The sequence below is a fragment of the Phoca vitulina genome, unplaced genomic scaffold (assembly GCF_004348235.1).
Source record: "Phoca vitulina isolate PV1807 unplaced genomic scaffold, GSC_HSeal_1.0 scaffold78, whole genome shotgun sequence".
NCBI lineage: Eukaryota > Metazoa > Chordata > Mammalia > Carnivora > Phocidae > Phoca > Phoca vitulina.
Genome location: NW_022589781.1, coordinates 6030537 through 6057757, shown reverse-complemented (window position 1 = coordinate 6057757; position 27221 = coordinate 6030537). Strand labels below are relative to the sequence as shown.

General features: G+C 36.3%; 1 protein-coding gene across 4 annotated transcripts in view; it reads right to left on the bottom strand.

Annotated features, from left to right (window-relative positions):
* The window catches only part of LOC116625425 (protocadherin-15-like), a 1687848-nt gene that overhangs the window by 373284 nt on the left and 1287343 nt on the right, over positions 1 to 27221 (bottom strand). For all 4 annotated transcript variants that reach the window (XM_032393940.1, XM_032393941.1, XM_032393942.1 and 1 more), the window contains one exon: positions 11434 to 11542. In XM_032393940.1, coding sequence (XP_032249831.1) covers positions 11434 to 11542 — 109 coding nt within the window. The remainder of the gene's footprint in view (positions 1 to 11433; positions 11543 to 27221) is intronic.

The following is a 27221-nucleotide window of genomic DNA, read 5'->3' as shown; positions in this document are numbered from 1 at the left end:
TTCCTTCCTTCCTTCCTTCCTTTCTTTCCTTCCTTCCTTCCTTCCCTCCCTCTTTCCTTCCTTCCTCCCTCCCTTCCTTTTCTTTTCTTTTCTTTCTTTTTTCTTTCTTCTTTCTTTCTTTTTTATTATGTTATGTTAATCACCACACATTACATCATTAGTTTTTAATGTAGTGTTCCATGATTCATTGTTTGCATATAACATCCAGTGCTCTATGCAGTACGTTCTTTATAGAAGTATCTAAGCTTGTACCTTTACTAATATAAACACTCCCTACCCCATTACTATAGATAATATAACTTATCTTTGGATTCAATCAATGCTCTCATTTTTAGCAGATCTATTTTTGTGAGTTCCAGTATTTCTAGCTTATTATTCTACACTATGTGATCTTTATGGGGGACAGGACAAGAAGTTCAATGTGTTTAAAATGAATTTCTAAACACATTTAGAACAATTTCCAGGGGAAGCCATAAAGATATGAATGATACTGATAGTACTATGACCTGTGTAGTAGGAGAAACATCTTCCAATAATGTGTGCCATAAAATCAAACTTCTCTCATGCCTATATAATAATAATAATAATAATACTTCACAATACTCCAGCTTATTAGCCAGTAATAAGTTTCTGATAATAGTGAAGAATAACCCACAGAATCCCAAAAGGAAAAGAAGAAAATTTCCGAATTAGTGGAGGTTATTCAAAATTAGAATCAACATCCTGGAAAATAGAAAGGCCTGAGGGAAGGCAACTCACAGACTATGTGTGAGGTTACTTAATGTTTGAAAGGCAAGCGTGTAAACAAGGATGCAGTTATTAGGTGTATGGCACTGGGAAAACAAAGCTAAACAAGAAAAGTAAAAGCAAATAAATAGAAATTCTGGGCTCTCCCTCCAGTATTCGTGAAATTTGAAATATACAAAAGAGGGAATTCCTTTTTCAATTTAAAATATATATTAAAATCTGAATCTTCCTCAGGGCTTTTCCAACATGAGCATCCTGTACACTTGAGCACAAAAATACTAATATTTAATAATGTTCATCTGAGTTAATGCGTGCTTGTAAAAAATGTTTGAATCCAAGTTTTCGGGACTGGTGTCTCCATTCTTAACCAGTGTGTGACACCAACTCTTCAGTTGCTAGGATATTCATAATATTATCACAATTATCATACTTACTTTGAATAAGGAAAAGTAGCTATTAATTATATTTTAATATTTACATGTTAGTATGTAACATCTATCTTATCTATATATTATATTTATTATTTTTTTAAAGATTTATTTATTTATTTTAGAGAGAGAGCATGTGTGTGAGGGGGGGAGGGGGAGAGGGAGAGGGGAAGAATATTCCCCCTGAGTGCTGAGCCTGACTTGTGGCTCCATCTCAGGACCCTGAGGTCATGTCCTGAGCAGAAACCAAGAGTCAGATGCTTAACCGACTGAGCCACCCAGGCTCCCCTATATGTTATATTTAATACATATTACTTGTCATACACTAGGTGCTCAGATAAGAGTACCCAACATTACAAAATACTAATATTACAAGCCAGTATTATAAACTAAAAGTTAGTAGATCTTCTTATATTATTGGAAGTAAATACACACTCCATCATATCTTTGTTAATGACGGTGTGGGAACTGTCATGGAAATGCCCTTCTTTGTCTCTTGTGAGAGCTTTGGACTTAAAGTTGATTTTGTCCTATAAAAGTATTGCTACCCCTGCCTTCTGTGGGGTTATGTATGCCAGAAATACATTTCCATGCCTTCACTTTCAGCCCACTAGTGTCCTCAGGCTTAATTGAGTCTCCCATTGTCAGCTTACAGTTGGATCTTCTTAAAAAAATCCATTTAGCCAGTCTATGTCTTTTAATTGGATATTTTAAACCACTTACAACTGGAGTAATTATTGATGGGTAAGGACTTACTCTCACCACCTTATTGATACATGTTTTTCAGGGCAGCCCAGTGAGGGTGGATCAAAGCTGCAACTCAGGGCTGACCGGTCATCCACAGAGCAGCAAGCAGCTGGGCCCCAGGGATCGCAGACACACTGTGACTTAGGACCCCGAAAGCAGGGCACAGCAGGGACTGCGCCCTGGGGTAGGTCTCAGTGCAGTTACAGTTTCAGCTCCAGGAAGGAGACAGAGCCAAGGGCTCTGCGCAGCTCTGTCAGCTAGGTTCGGCATTGGTGGGGACTGTAGGGTCCTTCCTAGCAAAGGCAGCAAATGCCCATGATGGGGACGTTTACTGGGATTCCCCTGCTCTCCTGGTCCCGTGAGGTGGAGTCCCTCCAAGGGGACCCCTCCTGGCACCGAACTGCTCAGATTGGGGGAAGGCATAATGCAGGTAAAAGGCTATTGCTTTCCTATGTGGGAATCCTCAGTCTGTAGGCCCTGTAGAGTTTCTGCTGTTTTTACTGTTGTAGTCCAGAACTTTCCCAGAGCAATTCCCATCAGTCTGTAGTTATTTATTATTTTGTTATTTTTGTGGGCAAGACAAGAGTTGGGGCCTCCTAGCCCTCCATTTTGCTGACATCACCTTCTCTGTATTTTTACTTACAAAAATAAAATTCTTCCTTTCACTTAGTTAGAAATTTTATAGTTCCCCTTTAGTTTTGATTCTATGGTTCTATGGTTTTCCTATTTAAACAGAGTGAGTTCTAGTTCTTCAAACTTCTCAAGATTTTCTTTGAGCCTAACAAAATTTTTAAATAAATCTGTCTTGGGTTTTTAAAAACAATTCGAAAAGAATGTGTATTTCTCTTTTCTTTTTTTTTTTTTTTTCTATTTTCATCCTCTTAGTCACTTAATCACTATATGTTTATTGAATTTTTATCAACTTGATCTAAGTTCTAAGAAGGTAGCTTTAAAATCTTTCACTATGATAATGGTTAAATTAAAATCTCCCTGTATTTCTAATAGTGTTTGTTTTATATGAGTTTCAATGACATGTCATTAAGTAAATTTACACTTAATCAGGGTTTGGTTTTGTCAGATTTTGTTTCTGCATCTTTTGAAGTAATCATGGGTTTTTTTAATCCCTTTTTGCCTATTACTGTGGTGTATTACACTGGCTTATTTGTAAATAAAACCAACCTTGCATTCATGGGGTAAATTCCTTTTGGTCAAAGCACATAATCCTGTTTATAAACCGCTGGATTTGATTTGCTAGTATTCAAATGAGAAAATCTACATCTATATTCCTAAGGGATATTGTTGTATAACTTTCCATTCTTGTGATGTCTTTGGCTAGTTTTGGTATCACGGTGATTCTAGCCTCCCAGAATGAGTTAGGTAGTATATCCTGCTCTTTTATTTTTTGGAAGAGTTTCAGAAGGATAGGTGTTACATCTTTTTTTTTTAAGTTTGGTGGAATTCACTGGTCAAGACTTCTGGTCTTGGGTTTTCCTTTGAGAAGTTTTTTGATGAATATATCAATGTCCTTACAGGTCATAAGTTTGCTCAGAATTTTCTGTCTTCTTGAGTCTGTTTCAATAGCTTATGTCTTTCTAGCAATTTGACCGTTGTAGTTTTCTAATTTGTGCATGATTGTATGTAATATGCCCTTATATTTTCATGTCTAAAAGGTCAGCAACAAGGTCCTTTATTTCATTCTAGAGTCTTCTCTTTTATATTCTTGATCAACATAGCTAGAGCTTTATTAGTTTTGTTGTTCTTTTCAAAGAATGAATTTTTAGTTTCATTGATATTAATTTCCACTCTAGTCTTTATTTGAAAAGAATGTGTATTTCTCTTTTCTTTTTTTTTCCTATATTAATCCTCTTAGTCACTTAATCACTATACACTTATTGAATGCTTTTTCTGTTTTAGTTTTCTCTGTTTTAGTTTACTCATCCTTTTCCAGTTGGTGTGAAGGATTACAATGTTGATTAGATTTTTCTTCTCTCTTAATGTTGGCATGTTCAACTATAAATCTCCCTCTGAGTATGTCTTGATCTTCATCCCATAAATTTTGGTGGGACATGTTTTCATTCTTACTTATCTCAAAGTAGTTTTCGAACTCTCTTTGGGGTTTTTCCTTTGAACCATTGGCTATTCAGGAGTGTGTTTTAATTTCCATATGTATGTGAGTTTCCAAATTTTCTTTGTTAGTGATTATTGATTTCATTCCATTGTGGTCAAGGAATATAGTTTGTATAATTTCGATCATTTTCAATTTAATGACACCTGTTTTTGTGGCCTAACATGTGGTCTATATTGAAGAATATTCCATGTGGCTTTGAGAAGAAGGTGTATTCTGTTGTTTTGGGTTTGAGCATTGTATGAATATCTGTAGGGTCTAGTTGGCTTGCAGTGCTGTTCAATTCTGTCCTTGCTCCCCTCTATCTACCTGTTTAATCCATTACTGACAGTAGGGTATCAGAATCTCCAACTATCATGCCTGAATGATCTATTTCCCCCTTCAGGTTTATCAGTTTTTGCTTCATGTACTTTTGGGCTCTATTATTAGGTGCATATATGTTTATAACTATTATACCTTCTTAATGGATTGACTCTGTTATTGTTATAAGATGTCCATCTTTGTCTCAAAAAATATTATTGTTTAACTTATTTTAGTCTAACATAAGTAGTATTACCTCAGGTCACTTTTATTTACCATTTGTGTGGACTGTCTTTTCACATCCTTTTACACTCCAATGATCTATGTCTCTGTACCTAAAGTGTGTCTCTGTAGACTGTATAGTTAGATCATGTTTTCCTTTCTTTTTTATGTATTCTGCTAATCTCTGCCTTTTATTGGAACATTTGATTCACTTACATTGATTATGATTACTAAAAAGGTAGGATTTGCGTTTGTCATTTTGCTATTTGTCTTCTGTATTTCCTAACTTTTCTGTTCCTCTATTACTCTATTACTGACTTCTTTTGTGTTAAATGGGTATCTTTCACATGTACTGTTTAAATCCCCTTGTTGTGTCTTTTCATATAAATCTTTAAATTGGTTAAGTAATTTAAATCTTTAAACTTGCTTCCCTTTTCTAGTTATTATTGCAAATACATGTTTATACATTTCCTGTCCATCAGTGTTGATATACAATTATTGCTTTATAGTGTTTTCTTTATATCAGATAAAAAAAGAAGATTTACTAGAAAAAACTACACCTATGCTATCTTTTATACTTACCTATGTAGTTGTTTTTACCACTATTCTGTATTTCTTTTTTTTTAAGATTTTATTTATTTATTTGTGAGAGAGAGAGAGAGAGAGAGCACAAGCAGAGGTGGCGTCACGAGAGCAGGCAGAGGAAGAAGCAGACTCCCTGCTGAGCAAGGAGCCCGATGTGGGACTCGATCCCAGGACTCTGGGATCATGACCTGAGCTGAAGGCAGATGCTTAACTGACTCAGCCACCCAGGCATCCCTATTCTGTATTTCTTCATGTAGAATTGAGTTACTCTCTATTGTGCTTTAATTTCAGCCTTAGATTTCTCTTCGACAGTTCTTATAGAGGAAGTCTGCTGCTGACAAACTCTTTCATTTTCTTTTTCTGGGAATGTCTTAATTTCTTATTCATTTTTTGAAGGAAATATTTGCCATATTTAGAATTATTGATGGGCAATTTTTTCTTTCAGTACTTTGAACATGTCATCCCACTGTTTTCTAGTATCCATGGTTTCAGATGATAAATCATGTTATAATTTTATTGAGACTTAATATCCATGAAAAGTCTCCATTTTGTTACTTTCAAATTCTTTATTTGTCTGTGTCATTTGATAATTTGATTGAGATGTGTCTGGATTTCTTTGAGTCTATACTTTTTGAAAACTCACTGAGCTTCTTGGATGTGTAGATTTTTTTAAATTTAAGATGTTTTTAACCATTATTTATTGATATATTCTTTCAGCCCCTTTCTCTTCTCTCCTGGGACTCCTGTTATGCATATGTTGGTATACAGAATGGTATCCTACAAGTGTCTGAGGCTCTCTTCTTCACTTTCTCCACTCTTTTTTTCTTTCTGTTCTCCGATTTGATCATCTCAATTGATCTCTCTTCAAATTTGCTGATTTTTTCTTCTTCCTGCTTGAATCTTCTATTAAGTCCCGCTAGTAAAATTTTAATTTCAGTTGTTATATTTTTCAATTCCAAAATTTCTATTTGGTTATTTTTTTATATATAATTTCTGTCTCTTTGTTAATATTCTCTATTTGATAAAATATCATTCCCATGTTTTAATTCTTTGCACATGATTTCCTTTAGTTCTTTGAATATATTTTAAATACCCAGTTGAAAGTCTTTGTTTTTCTCCAATTGAAAGTCTTTGTAAGTCCAACATCTGGGCTTCCTCAGAAACTCTTTTGTTGATTTATTTGCCCTGTGTATCAACCATTCTTCCCTGTTTCTTTCCAGTCTCATAATTTTTATTAAAAACTGGTCATTTCCAACAGTATTATGTGGCAACACTGAAAATCAGATTTCTTCCTTCCCCAGAGTCTATTGAAGATATTGCTTGTTTTACTTGTGCTCATTTGTTTTCTCAACTAATGATTTCTGAACTAATACTCTAAAATCTGTATTTTTTTGTCATGTGGGGTCACTGAAATCCGTACTTAGTTTAGTGGTTAATGATTGGACAAAGATCTTTTTACATATTTGGAAGCAATAAATCTCCTAGTCTTTGTTGAGGAGCACTTTGTGCATTTTGGATCACATCTTTAGTCCTTAGTCCTGCTGTTTAGAACTCCACCTTAGCCTTTGCTTTCTGCTTTTCTGGAAACCCAAGGTAAGCCAGAGATGAAAACCCAAGGCATTCTCAGATGTTTTCTGAAAATACACACAGCACTATTCTTACTGTTGTTCTATGATTCCTAGAAATATGTCAACGCTTTATACAGACCCTATGGATATCATTCCTAGCTTTCTTTTTTAAGTTTACTGTTTAGCCTATTGCTTGTCCCAATTGTTATCTATCACTTCAGGCAGCAACAAAGTAAAAACACTTGCCTGTAATTGTTTTTGACAAACTTCTCCCTCCTCTTCCCCCTCCAGCCCCTAAATAAGGCTTTTTTTTTTTTTTTTTTTTTTTTTTTGTGCTGGGTGAAATCTGAGTCAGCGTTTTATGTGGGCTCTTCCAGAGAACCACCAGCCAGGTCAAAAGACAATTCTTGGAAATGAGGCTTTCAAAGACCTCCAGTTTTGTTCTGCTTCTTCCAATGACTGACAAGCTGCTTTGGGAATGCAGGTTGCTATTTTTTAGTGCTACTGCTGAACTACAGAGCAGGCGATGGGACTCAGGCAAGTGAAAAATTCCACTAAGTTAAAAAAAAAAGTTATTACAAATAGTCAGCTGTTTTTTCTGAATGAATGTTCCCTGAGTTGCTTTAAGCCTTGGTTAATTCAGGAATTAATGATCCAAAATCATGATTTTCACTTTTTTTTAAACCAGTTTTTCATTGCTTTTATGGAAGGATGAATTTTCAGAAGGCTTTACTTGACTATTTTCAATGACATCACCTGGGATATGTCCTTAAATTATTAAAACTTTAATCTCACGTGTATTATGATTTTATTATACTGAATATAACAAACTTAAAGGGCTTCATTAAATATACCACTCAATGTTTGTGAAATCATAAGTACCCAAACAAAAATAATTCAGTTCATCTAAATTTATGTTGGTTTTATTAAAAATTTTAGTTTACCAGAAAATTCTATTTTGTACTTATCAGTTGAGATGTTATGGTCACTTTTTTTGCCCTTTAGTACATGCTCCAATTTAAACCTAAATTTCACCTTACTTTTTTTTTTTTTTTAAGATTTTATTTATTTGACAGAGAGAGAGTCCACAAGCAGGGGGAGCAGGAGAGGGAGAAGCAGGCTCCTGCTGAGCATGGAGCCTGATGCAGGGCTTGATCCCAGGACTCTGGGATCACGACCTGAGCTGAAGGCAGACACTTAACCTACTGAGCCACCCAGGCACCCCTCATCTTCTTAATTGAAAACATGAAAGGGGAATTGGTTGGACTGACTATCAGAGTTTTACTAATTCCACCCCCCCCCCCCAACCCTCCTCTCCATTTTGGGATAAGACAATTTCCATTTTAAGGCAGTAGTCAATTTTGAGGCTTTTTTTGAATTATGAATCTTTGACTTTGCTTATAGTTGGAATATCTTTCACTCAGATTATCCCTGCTAATCCCACCTTCCACAGATATAATGGTATCATTTTTCTTGAAGAAAGCCAGTGGACACATCATAAGAAATAATGGATTGAGTTGATATAAGGTCAGGTTGCTGGGGGTAATCAATAGTAGAAGCAATAATTCCACCATTGATGATAGTTACAGTGGGACCAGTGAAGGGGTTGGCAACAATCCTCAGATGACCTTTTTACACACATCAGGATCCATATCCTCACATACAGTAAGCAGACTACCAAGAATGTGTGAGACCAGGAGGAGAAATCTCCACATGGTAACTGAGAAAACCAGCTCTGAGGAACACATGCATTCAGAATTATTTGGGTGGGCTTAAGGAAAATTAAGAGTTCTGGAAAGTAAGTAAAATCAGAGCCATGAAAATCCTGTTTTGTATGTTTGGTTTTTGTGTGCATGCTTCTATTCTTACCAGTCTTATTTAACTTAGGAAACAAGATTTTTCTTCCTAACAGTAATGACAACATCAACTAACATTTATTGAGCACTAACTTTTTTCCAGGTGCTATTACACACTTACCTGTATTAAATCAAATCTCAAAACCCTTTTATAGAAGGTCTGTTCTTATCAACTCAATTTTTAAAGAGGAGCAATCTGAGGCAAAGAGATTAGCAACTCACCCAGCATAATTGTATAATTATGATTAGTAAGTTTTAAAGTCAGGATTTAAACATAGTTGAAACTACCCATACAACACCCTGCCTTCTAGAAATGCAAATACTATGAAATTATATAATTTTATTTAACTTAGCTGTGAAAGCAGAGTTAGTGCTAATGGTTATTTCCATTATTTAGGACTATCCATCATAGTTGTACCATCAGTTGGTGGCTGATGGTACAGAACAGCAATTCATTATTCTGCTCTCATTACTATGTTGGCTTCTCATTTCACTTAGAGTAAATGACAAAGTAGATTGATAGTATACAAGATTCTATATTTTCTGGGACCCTCTTATTTTTCATATCCTCTTTCTTTCTTAAAAAAACATTTATTTATTCTTTGTGAGAGAGAGAGAAAGAGAAAGAGAGCATGTAGGGGAGGGGCAGAGGGAGAGGGAGAGGGAGAGGGAGAGAGAGAATCTTAAGCACTCTGTGCTGAGCTTGGAGCCCGACTTGGGACTCAATCTCAGGACCTGGGGCCATGACCTGAGCTGAAACCAAGAGTCGGATGCTTAACTAACTGTGCCACCCAGTCACCCTCACATCCTCTTTCTACTTCCCTCTCCAATGCTACTCATCTCTTTGATGCTTCTGAAAACCACCAGGCAAGCTCCAGCTTTTATCCCTGCCTAGAAACTATTCCCCCAGATATCAACATGGTTAACTCCTTCAATGTCCATGAGATTTTACTCAAACCTCACTTTTTTTTTAAAGATTCCATTTATTTATTTGACAGAGACAGAGGCAGAGACACAGAGAGAGAGAGAGCACAAGCAGGGGAAACAGGAGAGGGAGAGGGAGAAGCAGACTCCCCGCTGAGCAGGGAGCCCAATGCAGGACTCAATCCCAGGACCCTGGGATCATGACCTGAGCCAAAGGCAGATGCCCAACCGACTGAGCCAGCCAGGCGCCCCAACACCCCTTCTGTACTTCTATTCCCACTTATCCAGCTCTATTTTTCCCACAACATTGGCCACTCTCTATCTTGTATAATAAATACATAAATGTATTTATCATATTTATTGTTTGTTGCCTGTTTCTGCTGCCAGAACACCAGTTCCACGAAGTGAGGAATCTGTCTTCCTCCACAGAGTAGGTGCTTATTTATTGAAAGAAAGAATAAATGCAATTTCTGAAAGTGAAAGAAACTCATGAATACCGGTGGATTTTAGCCCACTCTGGGTAGCATGATTCTCCAAAACTGTCTTTAAGTTTCATCCTTTGGACTTTGTACATGCTATATCACCCTTCTAGGTATTTTCCCTCCAGTTTTCTACTTAGAAACACTGATCTTTCTGCTGATAGAACTCTTTCTAAGCAATTTTCTCAGAAATACTTAGCACTTTCTTTCCATGATCCCATGTAATGTGTGGTTCATAGCTTATTTCTAGTGCTTAAAACTAGGTGTTTTAATTTATCTTTTGACATGTTCCTAGCCATAGACTCGACCCCTCCCTAACCTAGAATATTTATCTCTCTCCTTTGCATCTATAGTACCTAGCACATAGTCTGATACGCTGTCAACCCTTCAGTTAATGAAAGGAACAATGGCTATTTCTTTTTATATATGCCAACGCCCTTACAGACTTAAAAGACTGATGCTTATGCTCATAAGGTCTTTTTTAAAAAATATATAATTGTCTAATCTCTGCAACTGGCATATGACCTGTGTGTAGTTCCAGACCAAAGGCTTGAAACAGAATTGCTTAAACTTTCTTTACAGACAACATTTCTAAGTAGGATATAGCGTCATATTTGGAAATCTGTCTAATGTCTGTAGGCTACTGTATTATTATGTATGTGCGCATACACACAGGCTGAAGGCTCAGGGATAGAAAGGGGTTGAGGGTAATGCTTAATTCCACTGAATAGTCATTCTGAAACACACTTCAAAAACAACCCCTTCTTCATTAAGAGATGTATGATCTGTCTCATATGCATCTGTCTCTCTAGAGACTATAAACCATGCAAAGCAGCAATATCCATATTTTAGCAAAAGCAATGAGAAGAGTAGCATAATCAAATTCTCATCATTTTTGTTTTAGTACAATTACCAGTATATGCACAAGGATGAACTAGAATAGCTGCTGTGGAAATTTTTCAAGGAAAAATTAGCCAAGGGTGTAATGTATTGTGTGTCCTTGGGTAATCATGATCCTTCTCCCATGTTCCAAAAACCCTTATTTAAGTCAGTCATATATTTTCAGAATTACATAATTGTATTCAACCAATGGTAAAATACCAGTAGAGCAAACAGTGTACATTTTCTATTGATTTTTTTTTTCAAATTTTTCTTAGAGAATTCTTTATGAGGTAACACAGAGAAAGCTACCAATATGTATATAAATACTCATTTTTTAAAGTTGTTTCACTTCTTCAATAAAAAAAAAAAAATTCCATGTTTTCTTCTACACATTTCACTAAAACTAACTCTAAGGGAAAATTGTTATTTTTGAATTTATTTTTATGTAAAAATAATAATTTCCAAGGAGACCAACTTTGCTATTAAAGGTATTTCCTTTGATTTGAGACAACTTTTTCTACATGGATCTAGAGTGATAACTGAGAGTGTAAAATATTAGTAGATACAAACCAACAAGGATGGAGTAGAGGATGCCTGGCCTATCTGATGGCGGCTGAATATTCCGGTCCTGGTCAACAGCTTGGATGGGCGGGGTAACGATGATGGGGTTCAGTTCTTCCTGGAAAAAAATTCCGAGAGTTTAGTTCAGCTTTATTATTAATGCCTCATGAAGAATCGACACTCGGATATTGGCTATTATAGTTTGGACATCTAGATAATATCTGAGCCAGTACTTAAACTCAGGTTTCAAGATCTGTAACTTAACATATTAGACTAATTAATTTTGAATCTGAAGAGGGAACAATGTGTCCTCAAGGTCAAAATGAAAAGACATAGTAATTACATACTTAGAACTTTCTATCAGGAATTTCTCCTAATAAGAAAGCAAGGAAGAAAGATATCAATAAAGTTTGAATCTTCCCTAGATAATTAAATCAAAAGAAATGTGAGGCTATCAAATATCATTTTTTATCTTTGTCTTTAGACAAGATTTGTAAGAATATTTACATTCTTTTTCTTCCTACATCATGTTTTGAAGTTTCACATAAATTAATTATATTAAAATATAATCTTTAAAAATTGATGCTTTAATTGAATAGTAATCAAAGCCCCATCACTGCAAATTTCATATAGTTAAAATTAATTCTATATCATGCATGTATGTACATTTAACTTATAATTATCCATAAGAAGATGCTGTTTAAAATAGTAATATATTTGTCTAAGTCAGTGTTTCCCAATATGATGTCCAGTGGTATACTGTTCTGCTATCAGGATTGGCAAACATTTTTCTGTTAAGAACCAGATAATAAATATGTTTATGCCGTGCTGGACATAAAGTATCTGATTCAGCTTTTCAACTCTGCCACTGTAACTCAAAAGCAACAAGTGGGCATGACTATGTTGCAATAAAACTTTATTTACAAAAACAAATGGTGAGTAGGATGTGATTTGTTAACCCCTGTACTAAATTATAAATTATAATTTGTAACAGGTATGCTGAAAAAACAAATGTGCACTCTGCACAGATAAGTTTGAGATACAGGGTACTAAATAAATTTTCAATCTACTCTACTGCAGGTCTTTTCAGAGGCTTATTGTGCTAATTGGCATAATGACTGTCCAAGAAGGGGGTATATTTGCACATTTTCTAGAATCATCCATTTACATCTTGAACTCTTACACTCTCTTAGAACACAGTTTGAAATACTGCTTTAAGACTCTACAACACTCAGTCCAAATATATTAGTAATTTTAATGGGAAATAATGTCTATTTCAATATCTGACTTCACATTCTAAAGAATCACTGTAATGTTACTTTATGTTATTTCTTCTCAAATGATAGAACCTTGAAACATATCATGTACTTTTAAATAAAATCAGTAATGTCTAATCTCAGCAGAAACGTATAGTGGTGCCATCCTAAAAAAAGGCAATGATATTAAACTGTAATATATGATACTTAATTTTGATTGTTATGTTAAGTGATACTAAGCATAGCTATAGTATTAAAATATACTAAGTTATTGAAGTTGCAATAATTAAAGATAATCATTGACCAATAATGTGGGGCTCACAATCATCTGAGGGGCTCTGCCCAGTTCATAATCTTTAATGGGCTCTCAGTAGACTAAAAGTTATTAATATCTTCCTAAAAACAAAGAGCTCCTGGTAGGGATAACTTTCTAATATTTTATTCACTTGTTGAAATGTGGATTCAGAACCATGAAAACGTCAAATCAATATCAAAATCACTCCATTAAATCCTGATGACTACTGTTTTGTTTTTGTTGTTGTTTTCACACAATAGAATACATTACAACATAACACTTCCTTTGCTCCCTGTTTCTGTCCCTCTTTCTCTGTTTTGCTCTCTCTCTCCTCTCCCCCCCCAACTTTCTGTCACTCACACACACACACAGCTTCCCAATTTCCATTTTACTTCCTCTGTAATCCGGGATTTCTCCTGGAACTGAAAAAAGTCCAAAGCTCTTCAAAGTATGTATGTTTGAATGCAGGAGTTAAGGGCTGATAGCTCATCCTAGACATTTTTCAAAGGAATCTGACCGCTAAAGTCACCATACAGCTAAGCTACTTCAGTCTGCTTCAACTAGTAAATCTATGGTAGCTTTTCCCAAAGTACAGTTCTATTCAGACCTTGCGAAGGCATTTCAAATCTCAGGATTTTTTCACAACCCCATTCTCCTTCCCATGCTCAGAGAAATATACTAAGGGATCCTAGGTTCCTGCTGTTGGAAATAACTTACCCAGAATTAACAAAAATTGAATCTGTGCACAGATAACTTGAGAGTCTCTCTGCTGAACACCTTCACTCCACTATTTCTGTGGAGCTGCTAAGTGACCAACACATATGTGGTTTTAGTTTTGGTAATGAGTCACATAGTTTAAAATCCTCTTCCTGTAAAATCTAAAGTTGTTGGGATGAGCAATGGAGTTTTAGTCATATTATTTAAAATTATACGAACAATAGAAAAAACTAAACATAACATGGTAAACAAAACCAAGAGTGAGGGAGAGGTGCTAATAAGATTGCTCAACTTTCATAGTCGGTTATTAATAAATATATGGTGAGAACTGAAGAAATAGACAGAAGCCAGTGTGCTATTTAGAATCAGAAGAATTCAAAATGGAAATAGCAAAATGTTGATGACTCAGGAGAGTGGGTCCAGGAGTGAAGGTAGGTGGGATGAAAGGTATTTATTTAAAGTCATTCGGTCCCGTGTTACTATGTAGTTACCATACTCTGAACTACTTTTAATATTACAAATACAAAAATTGTACTAGTGAGAATAAAATTAACCCTCTGGGTGAAGGCTTCAATAAGTTTCTGGAAATTTGGGAGAAGCATAGCTATCTTAAATAACTTGTTAGGACTGACTTTTGTCTTGTGCTATCTTAAGAAAAACTATTTTTCCTTTTCTTTGAAGATTTATTTATTCATTTTAGAGTGAGAGAAGAAGAAAAAGCATGAGCAAGGGAAGGGGCAAGGGGAAAGGGAAAGAGACAATCTCCAGCAGATTCCCCGCTGATAGAGGAGCCCCATGCAGGACTCGATCTCACGATCCTAAGATCATGACCTGAGCTGAAATCAAGAGTCCAATGCTCAACCAAATGAGCCACCCAGGTGCCCCAGAAAAATTATTTTTCTTATGCTACCATTAATGAGTTTTTCAGAAAATCTAGGTTTAAAGGTGAAAAGAATGAGTTCTCAGATATAATTTCTAAGATTATCTCCCAAGTAGATGGGGATCTTTGAATCTTGAGAATTTTTAACAGTAGCAACACATAACATGAAAGGATGCTGTGTTTTGTTTAGAATGATACTGTTAAAATATTTAATATAATTTTTCATAAAGATAAGTAACATTTAAACCAGAGTACGGAAATTATACATTCATTCATTAGAAGAAAGAACATAGTAACATGCACCATTTTTTGAACTTTTCTCTCACCAAAAAACCTCTATATTAGATGCAGCCAGGCACTGGAAGGGCATACAAATAAGCAAGAAAATCCCAGAGGGATACAATTCCTTAGAATAAGCAAGAATTTTATGGAAAAAAACATGTAGGGACACCTGGGGGGCTCAGTCGGTTAAGCATCTGGCTTCGGCTCAGGTCATGATCTCAGGATCCTGGGATCGAGTCCCTCATTGGGCTCCTTGCTCAGCAGGGAGTCTGCTTCTCCCTCTGCCTCTTCCCTCCCCCGCCTCCTCTCTCTCTCTCTCTCTCTCAAATAAATAAAACCTTAAAAAAAAAGAAAAGAAAAAAACAAACAAACACGTAATCATTTACAGAGTTGCCAAACAATATATATTCATTTAATACATTTTTTGTCAATTTGTATTCTACTGAATTACACAGCCTGGTAAGAGATCATTACTCTCAAGAGGGCTCTAAGGTGGGGCGCCTGGATGGCTCAGTCCTTAAGCGTCTGCCTTCAGCTCAGGTCATGATCCCAGGGTTCTGGGATCAAGCCCCGCATCGGGCTCCCTGCTCTGCAGGGAGCCTGCTTCTCCCTCACCCTCTGCTTGCCTCTCTGCCTACTTGTGCTCTCCCTCTCTCTCTCTCTTTGTCAAATAAATAAAGAAAATCTTAAAAAAAAAAAAAAAAAGAGGGCTCTAAGGAAACAATCCAGTGGTAGCTACTGCGAGAACAACCTTCACAGGTCTTATGAAAAGGCAAACACCTATGAGTTACATTTCCTTTGAAGAAACATTCTCGTCAAGTAGACAGTAACTACAGCTCCTTATTTCTCCCGTCCTCTTATTTCTCTTAGCTTCTACTTTTACTGTTGGATTTCAAAAGAATTATTCTAAAGAAATTAGAAATTCACCCATGGTTTAAATATGCTTGGGTGTCCTTAAGGAAAGGATTAAGAGGTTCCTCTATGATGGTATAATTATTGGAATCACTCTTCACTGAAAACTCTGTTGGCTGGTGCGCACAAATATAACCCACAGCCTAGTGCAAACAGTTTGCAACATATTTGATTCATCAAGTTGAATTCTAGGAGTTACATTAAAAAAGCATCCAAACACTTTGCCCCTAAAGCAAATCTGCCTTCTCTCAGTCTTATTTGTCTTTGAAAAGTCATGTCTCCTAAATTCTGTTCACACTAATAGGTGCATGTTACAAGTACACAGAATAGTAGGCTCTCATTTCACTGCTGCTTGAATCAGCAGAGTTAAATTTCTGACATATTTAGTAATGGCAATTCACCTCTAAAATGAATTAAGTCCATGTAACGAGATTCATGTTGTGAGGATAATCATAGAATCCATTAAAGAGTAACAAAAAGATTGTCTACAGTCAAAATTCTCTATGATTCTATGATTATAAGACCCAAGATTATTCTGCTAGGGACCCATGCTTCATGTTGATTAGGTGGTCTGGAGAGGTGCCTTGTCTTTTCAATAGATCTAAGACCATGTTTTCACATTCAACTGTTGAATTCTTTTGAGAAAATAACAGGAGGCAATTAGAGGGTTGGGTTTCTGAGGGTTAGTTATTCCTTCCATGAGTTTCAGTCCCAATTCTGCTATTGTATGTTTATGTGTAGATATACCTGTATCTATTTATAAAGATAATAAGTAAAAATGTATTCGCAAGAAATCACAAAAGAAGATTAAGGGACCTGTTCTGTAGATTTAAGGAAGCCCCAGCTCTTTGTTCTTTTAGGTGTTCAAACTACTACCTTGCATAAAAAATACATTCAAGGGAAATGCCTAGATTTCGGAGGTAGGATACTTTTGCTATTTTAACCAGCGTCAGACAAAGAAGATTCATAGTCTGCAGGACTGTAAGATTCAGACTATACCACCCCGAAAGTTAAAAGCGCACCTAATTCATTTGGTTCCTAAATCAGTTTCCTGCACAGGTAGACTGCCTTTAAATAATTTTAGCCAATCCTTACATCTTAAACAGTTTTCATTTCACCGATGGAAACTAATCAGTATCATTTATCATACAAGTCAACTGGTTAGTGAGTTTTGAAAATAAAAGCCTACATTTGACATTTAGTAGCTTGATCAGTAAGGCTTCCAGGCTCACTGAAGATATAGGTAACAAAAGCACTCTTTAAATTCTAAATATTCTTTTTAAAATTCTAAATATTCTTCAACTCAGCATTTGAGTGATAGCTTCATATGAGTAACAGACACATAATATTACACTGAACCCATGAAAGTATTTTAAATTAAATGAAGACATTATAACAGTATCCAAGAGCAGATGCAAGTCTGTGGAAAGACTTGCCCTGTTATACTGGAAAACCCTAGAGTGGACACAGTAAGAAACAATCTTCAAAAGGTAAACTGAACTTAAAGTACCACATGTTTCTCTAGCATAAGAGCCAAACTTGCATATTATCTTTATTATAATTCTTAATTCGGACTTTCAAATGTTCAGCCTTCTATTTATAGAATCCTAGACTCATCATTGTTTAGTTGTATGGTCTATATTTTAATCAAATAATAATCTTACAGTATTAAGGAAGCAGATTATTATGTTAAAATAGTAAAAACTTCACCATCAACTGTAAATATATTCAAGCACTGATAATTAAGTGATTTAGAATGTTAATAATCTATATAATACCTAAATTATTGAATTTATTTAATAAATTACTTTCATGAATTTTATGTGGTCCTTACACTTAAATACTTCCCTTTTTCCATATCCTCAAAAAATGCTTAATACTGAATTTGTATTTTAAATCTATTATACACTTCCTTTAATGAAAGAATGAGGTTTAGATTATATGAAAGAAAATTTGGTAGACTTTGCTACTCTTATCTCATATTATACTGCAAACATGCTATTTTCCCGGAAGCTTTTGAAAATGTTTAGCCAGATTGTTGCTTGTTTCTATATATTAACTGACACAGAAAGGAAGAATTAATATGTTCACACATACTCTCATATAACCACATACACACTTAACACATTCCCTTAAGGGCCGAACCACCATTTCTGCTTTCTCTTTGATTAGTTTTGCTTTCTTCAAGTGGCAGAAATACCAGATTGCTTGAAAAAAGTGTAAGATATTTTAAAATGTTCTATTCTCTGTGCACATTTCAAAAAAACCCCAATATTAAGGTGGGTGACATGGGCCAAAGCGAGTACGTTAGACTGCCTATGGGGTTACAGAAGAAACAGAAGAACATTCACATACACTTTTGAAGCTTATATACTACAACATCTATGATATCTGATTCTTTTCAGTCTTCCAGTTTTGATAATAATCATCCCTAGAACAGAAGAGCAGAGAGCACACGTGAAATACTCCGATTGCCATGATCCACAAAGAGCATCAGTTTCTCCTGATCGCTGGAACTTTGTCACTTACTAAAGGAAACAAGCAAAACCACCTCGCAGAGCTAACACAGATACTGTTGTATCATTTTCATGAGCAAACCATACCTGCTTCAATGTCAGGCTCCTTTTTATTCTGATATGTCTCTGAAAAATTGTTTGAGACATATTTTTACATAATATACCATGATGGAGTGCTGTATTGAACATGCGCATTTGAACATAACTGCAATTGCATATTTTACGAATATTTGACTCTTTTACTAATACTCCCTTTGTTTTCAAAACATTTCTTTGAATCTTTGCCTTTTAAAATCATTCCTTTGCTTAGACTTAAGAAATGTATTTTGAGCTATTTATTTTACAAAAATAATGAAATACATGCTCAGAGATGTGTTTACAAGGATTATTCGTTACAACATACAACATGCCTTTTAAGAATACACTTTGTACAGAAATACTATATATGATAGACTTTTATACATCATAACTTCATAACCTGATGAATTATCCCAGCTATATTTAATTCTACATGCCACTGACATGAAGAAATAGAATATTGTCCATATATCAGAAGCCCTATATTCTCTATATTTTCTATGAATCACTACTGCCCCTTCCATCCTAAAGATGGCCTGCCTTCTAATATCATAGATTAATTTTACTTGTTTTAAATTCTACAAGTAGAATTAAACAATATGATGTGACTACTGACTTTCTCGCTTATTACTAGGTCCTACATGATGTGCGTGCATGCAGGAGTTAGGAACACGCAGTGTAGTCTCCACACACTCATTTCGGTGGAAGTACTGTGTTCCGTGAGACAGGCATCTCCAAACGGTCTTTCCTCCTCACACTGGTGATGGCATTTGGGTTGTTTCCAGCGCATGCTGTAACAAAGAGCGCCGTGCCCTTCTGCATGTCTTCCTACACATGAATGTATTTGGGTTAAATATGAGAATCCAATGGCTGGACACACACATGTTCTGAGGGGCTAGGTCCCTGCCACACGGTTTTCTAAGCTGATCCTATCGGCTCACAGTCTAGCCTGAGTGCTCCCCAGCTTTGCCGACAGTTGTTGTTAACTCCAGCTTTTTTAAGGTTTAGCCATCCTGGTAGGTATGTACAGTTATCGCTGAGGGATTTTAACTCGTTTACGATGTGGGGCATTTGTGAGGTGTTGGTTCCTGTCTTTTGTGCATTTTTCTATCTTTTTCTCAGCGGTTCCTAAGAGCTCTTCATCTATTACTGTCTAAGTCTCTTGTTGGTTTACTGTTTTGTAAACATTATACTCCACTCTATTACTTACATTTAGACCCAATTAAGGTTGTCGTGTTGAAGAAAAGTTCCTAATTTTAATACAGTCCCATTTACCCCTTTCTCTTTTCATTTATACTCGGCTCTTTCTTTTACCTTTACACATACTTTGCCCCGACGTATAGTTGATAATTTCCCTTATGTATTTCTATACAGAGAATATCGCACTCTTCCTTATAAAGATTTATCAAACAGTCATGTTAACTGTATGTCTGAGCTTCCTTGCCTGTAACTTTCCTGAGTGCAGGGAGAGGCCGTATGGAGAGCACCAGAAACATCTGTGGCACACGGGCACTTAGGATGTATTGAATGGGGGCGCCTTGGTGGCTCTGTCGGGTGTGTCTACCTTTGGCTCAGGTCACGATCACAGGGTCACAATCCCAGGGATTGAGTCCTCCATCGGACTCCTGCTCAGGGGGGAGTCTGCTTCTCTCTCTGCCTGCCGCTTTCTCTCTCTCTGGCAAATATATAAATAAAATATTAAAAAAAAAAAAGAAGTGTTAAATAAAGGACTTCTCTGTTTTATAGTATTCAGAGGATTCTCAAGCCTCACAGACCTAGCCTCGCTCTCTGGGTTCCTGTACGACATCCAAATACACACGCTGATGTTTTATGAGCATCTTTTTATTACACTAGGATCTTTTTTTGTGCTCACGAAGTTACTGCACCCAACTAAATGGAAAAATGGGGTTACCACAGGATGGCTCAAAACACACAGATGAGGGTTCAAAGTGCATCATGGAGATGGCCTTTTGGTGAAATGAACAGTTTCATAAACATTCCAAAAGATGGAGTGGTGAGCTCCTGCATCCTACAGGAAGATATTCCCTACTTGCTAAATAAGTTATTTAATCCCTCAGATCTTGAATCATAATTTTCACAGTGAGGTTAACAATATCTACATTCCATTAATTGGTGCGAAGATTCATGAAAGACAGTATCTAAAAAAAATAAAACAGTAAGTGCCATGCTTAGTAATGGAAATTATTATAGTTAGTATTACTAAAATTACTTGATTATTTTAATTGGCATTAAAGTTGATGCCAAGTTATAAGCAGAGAGAGATGGAAATTTTTTCATGTTAAGCTGGAAGTTAATTTGACCATATCTTGCACATTTTTCTGAAAACATGACGCTGACGTGAATTTTGAAGGTTTTATTTAAAATTGCATAACTGATCAAATGTTTGAGGGAATGAAGGGGGACTATCATTACTATTTGATCTTAAACCAAGATTTAGATGCAAAATTTGCCAAGCAAATTATCTAATGATTATACTTAACCATAATTTTAAGATAGCGTATCAGAGAGTTTGATTATTCACTTAAAATGAGCATTTCACTTTATTAAATGGAAGCTTCAGTGAAATTCTTTTCTATACACTCAGACACATTAGTCTTACAACCAATTTATAAATGCATTTCCTACACTTTGATTACAGAAATTTCGTGATAACTCCCTAACTTATTAATAAACTCCTATGGAGAGGCTCATAGTCACAGCAACTCAAAGCATATGTACCCGAGTTCATTTAGAATTTTTTTAATAAAGATGCCTATTGATAAATATTAAGAGAGAGCTCTGACTGAAAACTCACATGTTCAAGTATCATGAGTGAAATATTCAAGATAACAAGAATCAGAGAAATTCAAGTATGTGTAGCTTGAATAAAACGCATTTTGATCCATGTTTCAGAGGTAAGACTGGTAGGGATACAGGATATGTATGCATCTGATGGAGGCTGGATAAGGGAATCAAAAAAAAAAAAAAACAAACCCACAATTGATAGGTAGATAGATATATGGATGATAGATTGATAGATAATCCAGGAATATTTTGGGGAGAGTCATTCAAGTGCCTTAAAAAACAGTATAGTTTAATTTTCATGTAGTTGGCAATGGAAAACATCTATAGGTAAACAGCAAAAAATGTTTCTGTCTTTCTGATGAAGAGACAATCATCCTGGAGTATCCTGAAAGTACAAATACAAAGAGAAAATATTTTAAACTCTGCAATCCAGTGAAAACCATTGCCAAGATGTTAAGGTGTTTTCTATCAGTATTTGTCACCTATGTATCTGTCATCTATCTACCTACTTACATACGTGATCTTTCAGGACTTTGCATGTATAAATTTTGTTGGCTATTTTACCTCTTGTTACTTCATGATCCTTGTTCTGAGCCAATAAATATGCTTCAAAAACACAATTTGCAGTAACATGCAGCCTGCACTAATGTTATAAATTAGGCTCTCTAGCTGTACACTTGAGTTCCTTGTATTGTATTCATCACTGTTCTGTGTCTTTAATTATATCCATGGGTTAAATTCCTGGATGTGGAATTTCTGGATCAAGGAAGGAGAACATGTTGAAGCCCTTTGTACAAATTGCCAGATGGCGTTCCAGAAAGACTGTGATGGTTTATTTCCTCCTCAGTAGTGTGTGAGTGTTTATAACAGCACATATTTGTCAATATTGAGGGTGATGTATGCCTAGAGGATTGCTAAATAAACGTGGGGCTTAATTTTGCATTTCTGTGGTTGCTAGCATAATTTATGTGATATATTTATCTCTGATTCTTCTTTTTTTAATTTTGGTATTTTAAAATTTTATTTCCATGGCATATGTGCATAGAACAGAAATCAACACTTTGTTAGTAGACTTACAAATTTTTTTAGTGTGTTGCTTGTCTTTTAATGTTCTTTGTTTTTGACATCTCGAAGCTTGGCATTTTTATGTGCTCAAATATATCCCTCTTTCCTTTTTTGATTTCTGCTTAGTCTTTCACCATCTGAAAGTTATATAAATGCTGAATTCTATTTACTTTCAAGTATTATGGTTGCAACATATTAAATTTAATGCTTCAATCCATCAAGAAAGTTGAATAGTAAGAACTTAATATTCATCAAACTGTGGCTGGAATTTTAACCTTTTTTTTTTTTTAACAGAAGTAAAACTACTTCTAAATACTCTCTTTGTTTCACTCTTCTTCTCTGCCTTAAAACAGACATCTGCAAAAAATTTAATCTCTTTCAAAAACCTAACAATCCTATGTTTCTATCATATTCTATTACACACCGTTTTAAGAATCTTAATTTGTTCATGACTACAATGATTTAAAATAGCAATTCAGACTTGCTCTATCGTATTAGACCTCTGAAGCTCAGGAATGTGCGTGTGTGGAAAGTAGGCATTGAAAGAACGTATGATGACTTAAAATAAGGAATTAGATCCAGATAATCTGGGTTTATAGAAAACTAGCCACAAGATTCATAGAAAAAAATATGATGGAATTCCAAACAAGAAAATACCACCTAACTGCATTTGCTATCTCTAATTTGTGACATTTCTAGCTTCCAGTCCTGAACACACGCACATACACACAAAATTGCTGTCCTTGATAATAAAATTTGAGAATTGAAAGTTACTATTACTATTATTATTACTGGTTATAGCTTACTATTATTCCTATTATTTATATTTTACATTTCCTTTAAGAATTAGTTTATATTCCTGCATTCTCATACATAGGTTCTATATATGTATACATTTATAGATTTATAATAAAGTTCTCCTGGGTTCCATTTAGACTGTATTTTGTTTTATTGGTTTTAATGCTTATGTCTAAACATTTATATCATGATTTACTTATTTTTAAATTCTTTATTTTTGTTCAACAATTCGCCAACTGACATATGTCCTTGAGCAATTTTTTCAGTAAGAACGTGTGAATCCTTGCAGTTGTTAGAATGCCAGTGGCCGCACACTTGGATCACAGTTTGACTGAATTTGAGGTTCTCTCTTCACAAAATTTCCTCCATTGTCTCCCACGGAGCAGATTTCTGAAGTGTAACTACTATTTATTTCCTTTTTTTTAACTATCTGGGGGAAATTTGCTTATTCTTGAAATAAACATAGTGTACCAGGGGTTTTCCAACGATTAGTCCCCTTGCCGTCTGTGTTTCATGATTTGAACACCTTCAATCTGCAAATATAAGTGCTTTACAAAATTCTAAAGGTTTATTCTTATTCTGATTCTTTCTACAGTATTTTTGTGATTGCACGTGCTCACTTTCCCCGATGTCTGTGTTAACACCGAGTAGTTATATTTGTATTTGGCCATCTGATGTCACTGCCTGAACCCCTGGGGACCCGTCTGCTCTCTGGATGATGTCACACACACACACACACACACACACACACACACGTGAGGGAGTGCCCCAGGCCAGCGAGAGGAGTCCTGTGCTCGCCAGGACCAGACAGACCAAGTCCTGCCCCTCGGGTTAGCTCTCTTTTGCGGGCTTCACCCTTTTCTGGCCCATAAAGTAAAGAAAGGAATATCAGTGTCTTCATTAGGAGGTTTGGTAATTAAATGCAGAAGTGTTTGTACAATACCCGTTACAATGCTCCTAGCAAGTTCTAAGTAAGTATTAATAGTCATTTATGATTAATAAAGCGTTCTTCATTTTCTGCATCTTTAGTCCTGTATTTTTCTATCTTTAGTCTCTTTAGTTATACTTTCTTCTCTATCCCCACCTTTATTTCACTGTCCACATTTTATACATTTCATTCTTTCTCGAGTTGCATTTGAAACTCATATTTTTTGATAAATAGCTTGTGTGTTTTTCGTAATAAATTTTCTTAAAGCCCTTTCCCCCTTTTATCTTGAAGATAAAATGTTCTTCCTCTCTAATGCTGTGGAAAGTTTCGGGGCGCCCATGTGTGCTTGCACTAGTGCACTGGGTTGATGACCGACATCTTTGAGACCATGAGGTCCCCTATTTCTGTAGCGGAGATTCAAAAATCCATCTTTGTCCCTGTCTGGGCTGTTTCACTCTCTCTCTTTCAGGGCTGTGGCAGTCCTGGCCAAAACCCTGCCTTATCCTTGTTTCCAGAGTTGATGCAACTTTTCCTCTCCTCTTGGTCACGGAGGCAGGTAAAGCAGGCTCCCAGGGCTACCTGTGATTGCAATCCCAACCTTCCTGCTCCAGGTGCCTGAGCAGGAAAAAGACTAGACAAAGGAGGTGTCAAAGAAAACTGTGTTTTCCTCTGTGCGTAAGATCCCATTTGGTGGGAAAGCCTTCTCCTCGGGCCTTCGCAGACTGAGGAGCACTGTCTCAGGGCTGTGTGCACTAACCAGCATGGGGCCGCACGCTGCGCTCTCTCACCCTCAGCCAGAGCAGCAGGCCTGGGAAAGGACCAAGTCTCACACTGTGCTCCCACACTTCCCAACTGTAGAACACCTATCCTCTCTGAGATCAACCTTCTAAGTGTGTAACAGTAACATTAAATTACATCCAATTACATCCATTAATGTATCAACTTAATCCCAGAGGTTTCTCAGCTTCAGAAAAAAGTAGTCTTTGCCAGTCCCTTTCAGTAACTATTTCATTTTAATATCCAATAAATACTAGTTTTTTTAAATAACTCATTATTCTATTTACATGTAAATTTCTTTCTGACCTAGAATATACATTGAAGAGGACCATTATGTTTCTTTTTTTTACATTCAATTTTTTATTCAAATTCTAGTTAACATATATGGTAAAAGTGGTTTCAGCTGTAGAATTCAGGGATTCATCACTTACATGTAACACCCAGTGCTCATCACAACAGGTGCCCTCCTCAATACCCATCCCCCACCGACCTCCCTCCATCAACCCCCAGTTTGTTCTCTATAGTTAAGAGTCTCTTATGGTTTGTTTCCCTCTCTTTTTTTTCCCCTTTCCCCCATGTTCATCTGGTTGTTCCTTAAATTCCACATGAGTGAAATCATATGGTATCTGTCTTTCTGTGACTGACTTATTTCACTTAGCATAGTACCTTCTCTTTCCATCCACATCGTTGCAAATGGCAAGATTTCATTCTTTTTGATGGCTGAGTCATATTCCATTGTGTGTGTATATATATATATATACTGCATCTTCTTTATCTATTCATCAGTTGTTGGGCCTTTGGGCTCTTTCCAGTTTGGCTACTGTAGATAATACTGCTGTACACATCAGGGTGCATGTATCCATTCAAATTAGTATTTTTGTATCCTTTGGGTAAATACCTACTAGTGCAATTGCTGGGTCATACCTTTCTGTCATTATTCGTACCTTACTTGGTGTCTTACACTGTGTAGATACCAAATACCATTCACTCAATGAGAAAACCATGTTTTTGGCTATTGAATGAATTCTGAAAGTAGAATAATCACAGCATGATGGAGCTGGTATTAGGAGAATCCAAAGACAGAGATAACCTTAGGAAAAAAGAACGACTGGTGACAAATTTTACTGAGGGTTGGATTTACTGGAGAAAAATGAATTTTAAATTCATAATTCAGAGGTGGAACAATTTAATAGAAAAAATAGTAAAATTAATTCAGCATTTTTAATATTAATTTTCAGATACTGATTAACACAATGAGGTTCTAGTGCTCTAGAGAGCTCATGCCACATGAATTTCCTGAAAAGGTGATGAGAAAGAGAAAGAAAGACTCATTGTTTGATAGATATAACCATCTTGTTATAGCTTGGTGGGATTGAGTCTGCCTCAGTGAACAGAATAAGCACTTGGCAGAGAAGGTACAAAGCCAGCCTATAGCACGGATCCCATGCACTCTTGCCCCATTCCCACAGCTAGCTTCTGAAACATAGAGTATGACCTTCTCCAAATGAAACCATCAGCAACATTTTTTTTTTAAAGCTTTTATTTATTCTTAAGAGACAGAGAGAGAGACAGAGGCAGAGGGAGAAGCAGGCTCCCCACTGAGCAAGGAACCCGATGTGGGACTTGATCCCGGGACCCCGGGGTCATGACCTGAGCCGAAGGCAGACGCTTAACCACCTGAGCCACCCAGGCGCCCCCATCAGCAACATTTAAATCCCCGGCACATGAGGGACCCTGGAAGATCTGGCTCTTTGTGGGAGCGCAAACGGAAACACTTGGTTTTCATGTGTGAAAGAAGTATGATGCAGACTTGTTTTCAGACTTCTGTTTTTGTCCTAGCAGTACGGGCTACTTTAAACCACCACTGGGGAGCCGTTGATAACTGGATGCTGATGTCTGTGGGGTACTGACAGATGCTTCTTACGTCCCCTTCAAATGGCACTCGTGATATTTGCTACAGGGTCTGTGGAACCATCTGCTAAACTTTTCAATTTTTCTTTAGAAGTTCAAGGTAATAGTATTTTTTTTCTTTCCTGGTCCTGCTTTGGTAGCAAGGATGTCTTCCACATAGAATGTGTTTATTTCCCACTATGTTGACATTTTTCAAAGTGCACATACCATCACACTTGCATGAGGATCATTTGTTCAAAAAAATCACAACTGGGGCGCCTGGGTGGCTCAGTTGGTTAAGCATCTGCCTTCAGCTCAGGTTATGGTCTCAGGGTCCTGGGATCGAGCCCCGCATCGGGCTCCCTGCTCCTCGGGAAGCCTGCTTCTCCCTCTGCCTCTGCACCTCCCCCAGCTTGTGAGCATGTTCTCTCTCTCTCTCTCTCTCTCTCAAATAAATAATTAAATCTTTAAAACAACAAAAACTAAAAATCAATCAATCAGTCACAAATGTTGGGCCTGACACCGGAAAGCAAATACAGTCCTCATACGTGAGGATGATAGTAGTCCTCCAGGTAATCTGCATTTGGAAACACAACTC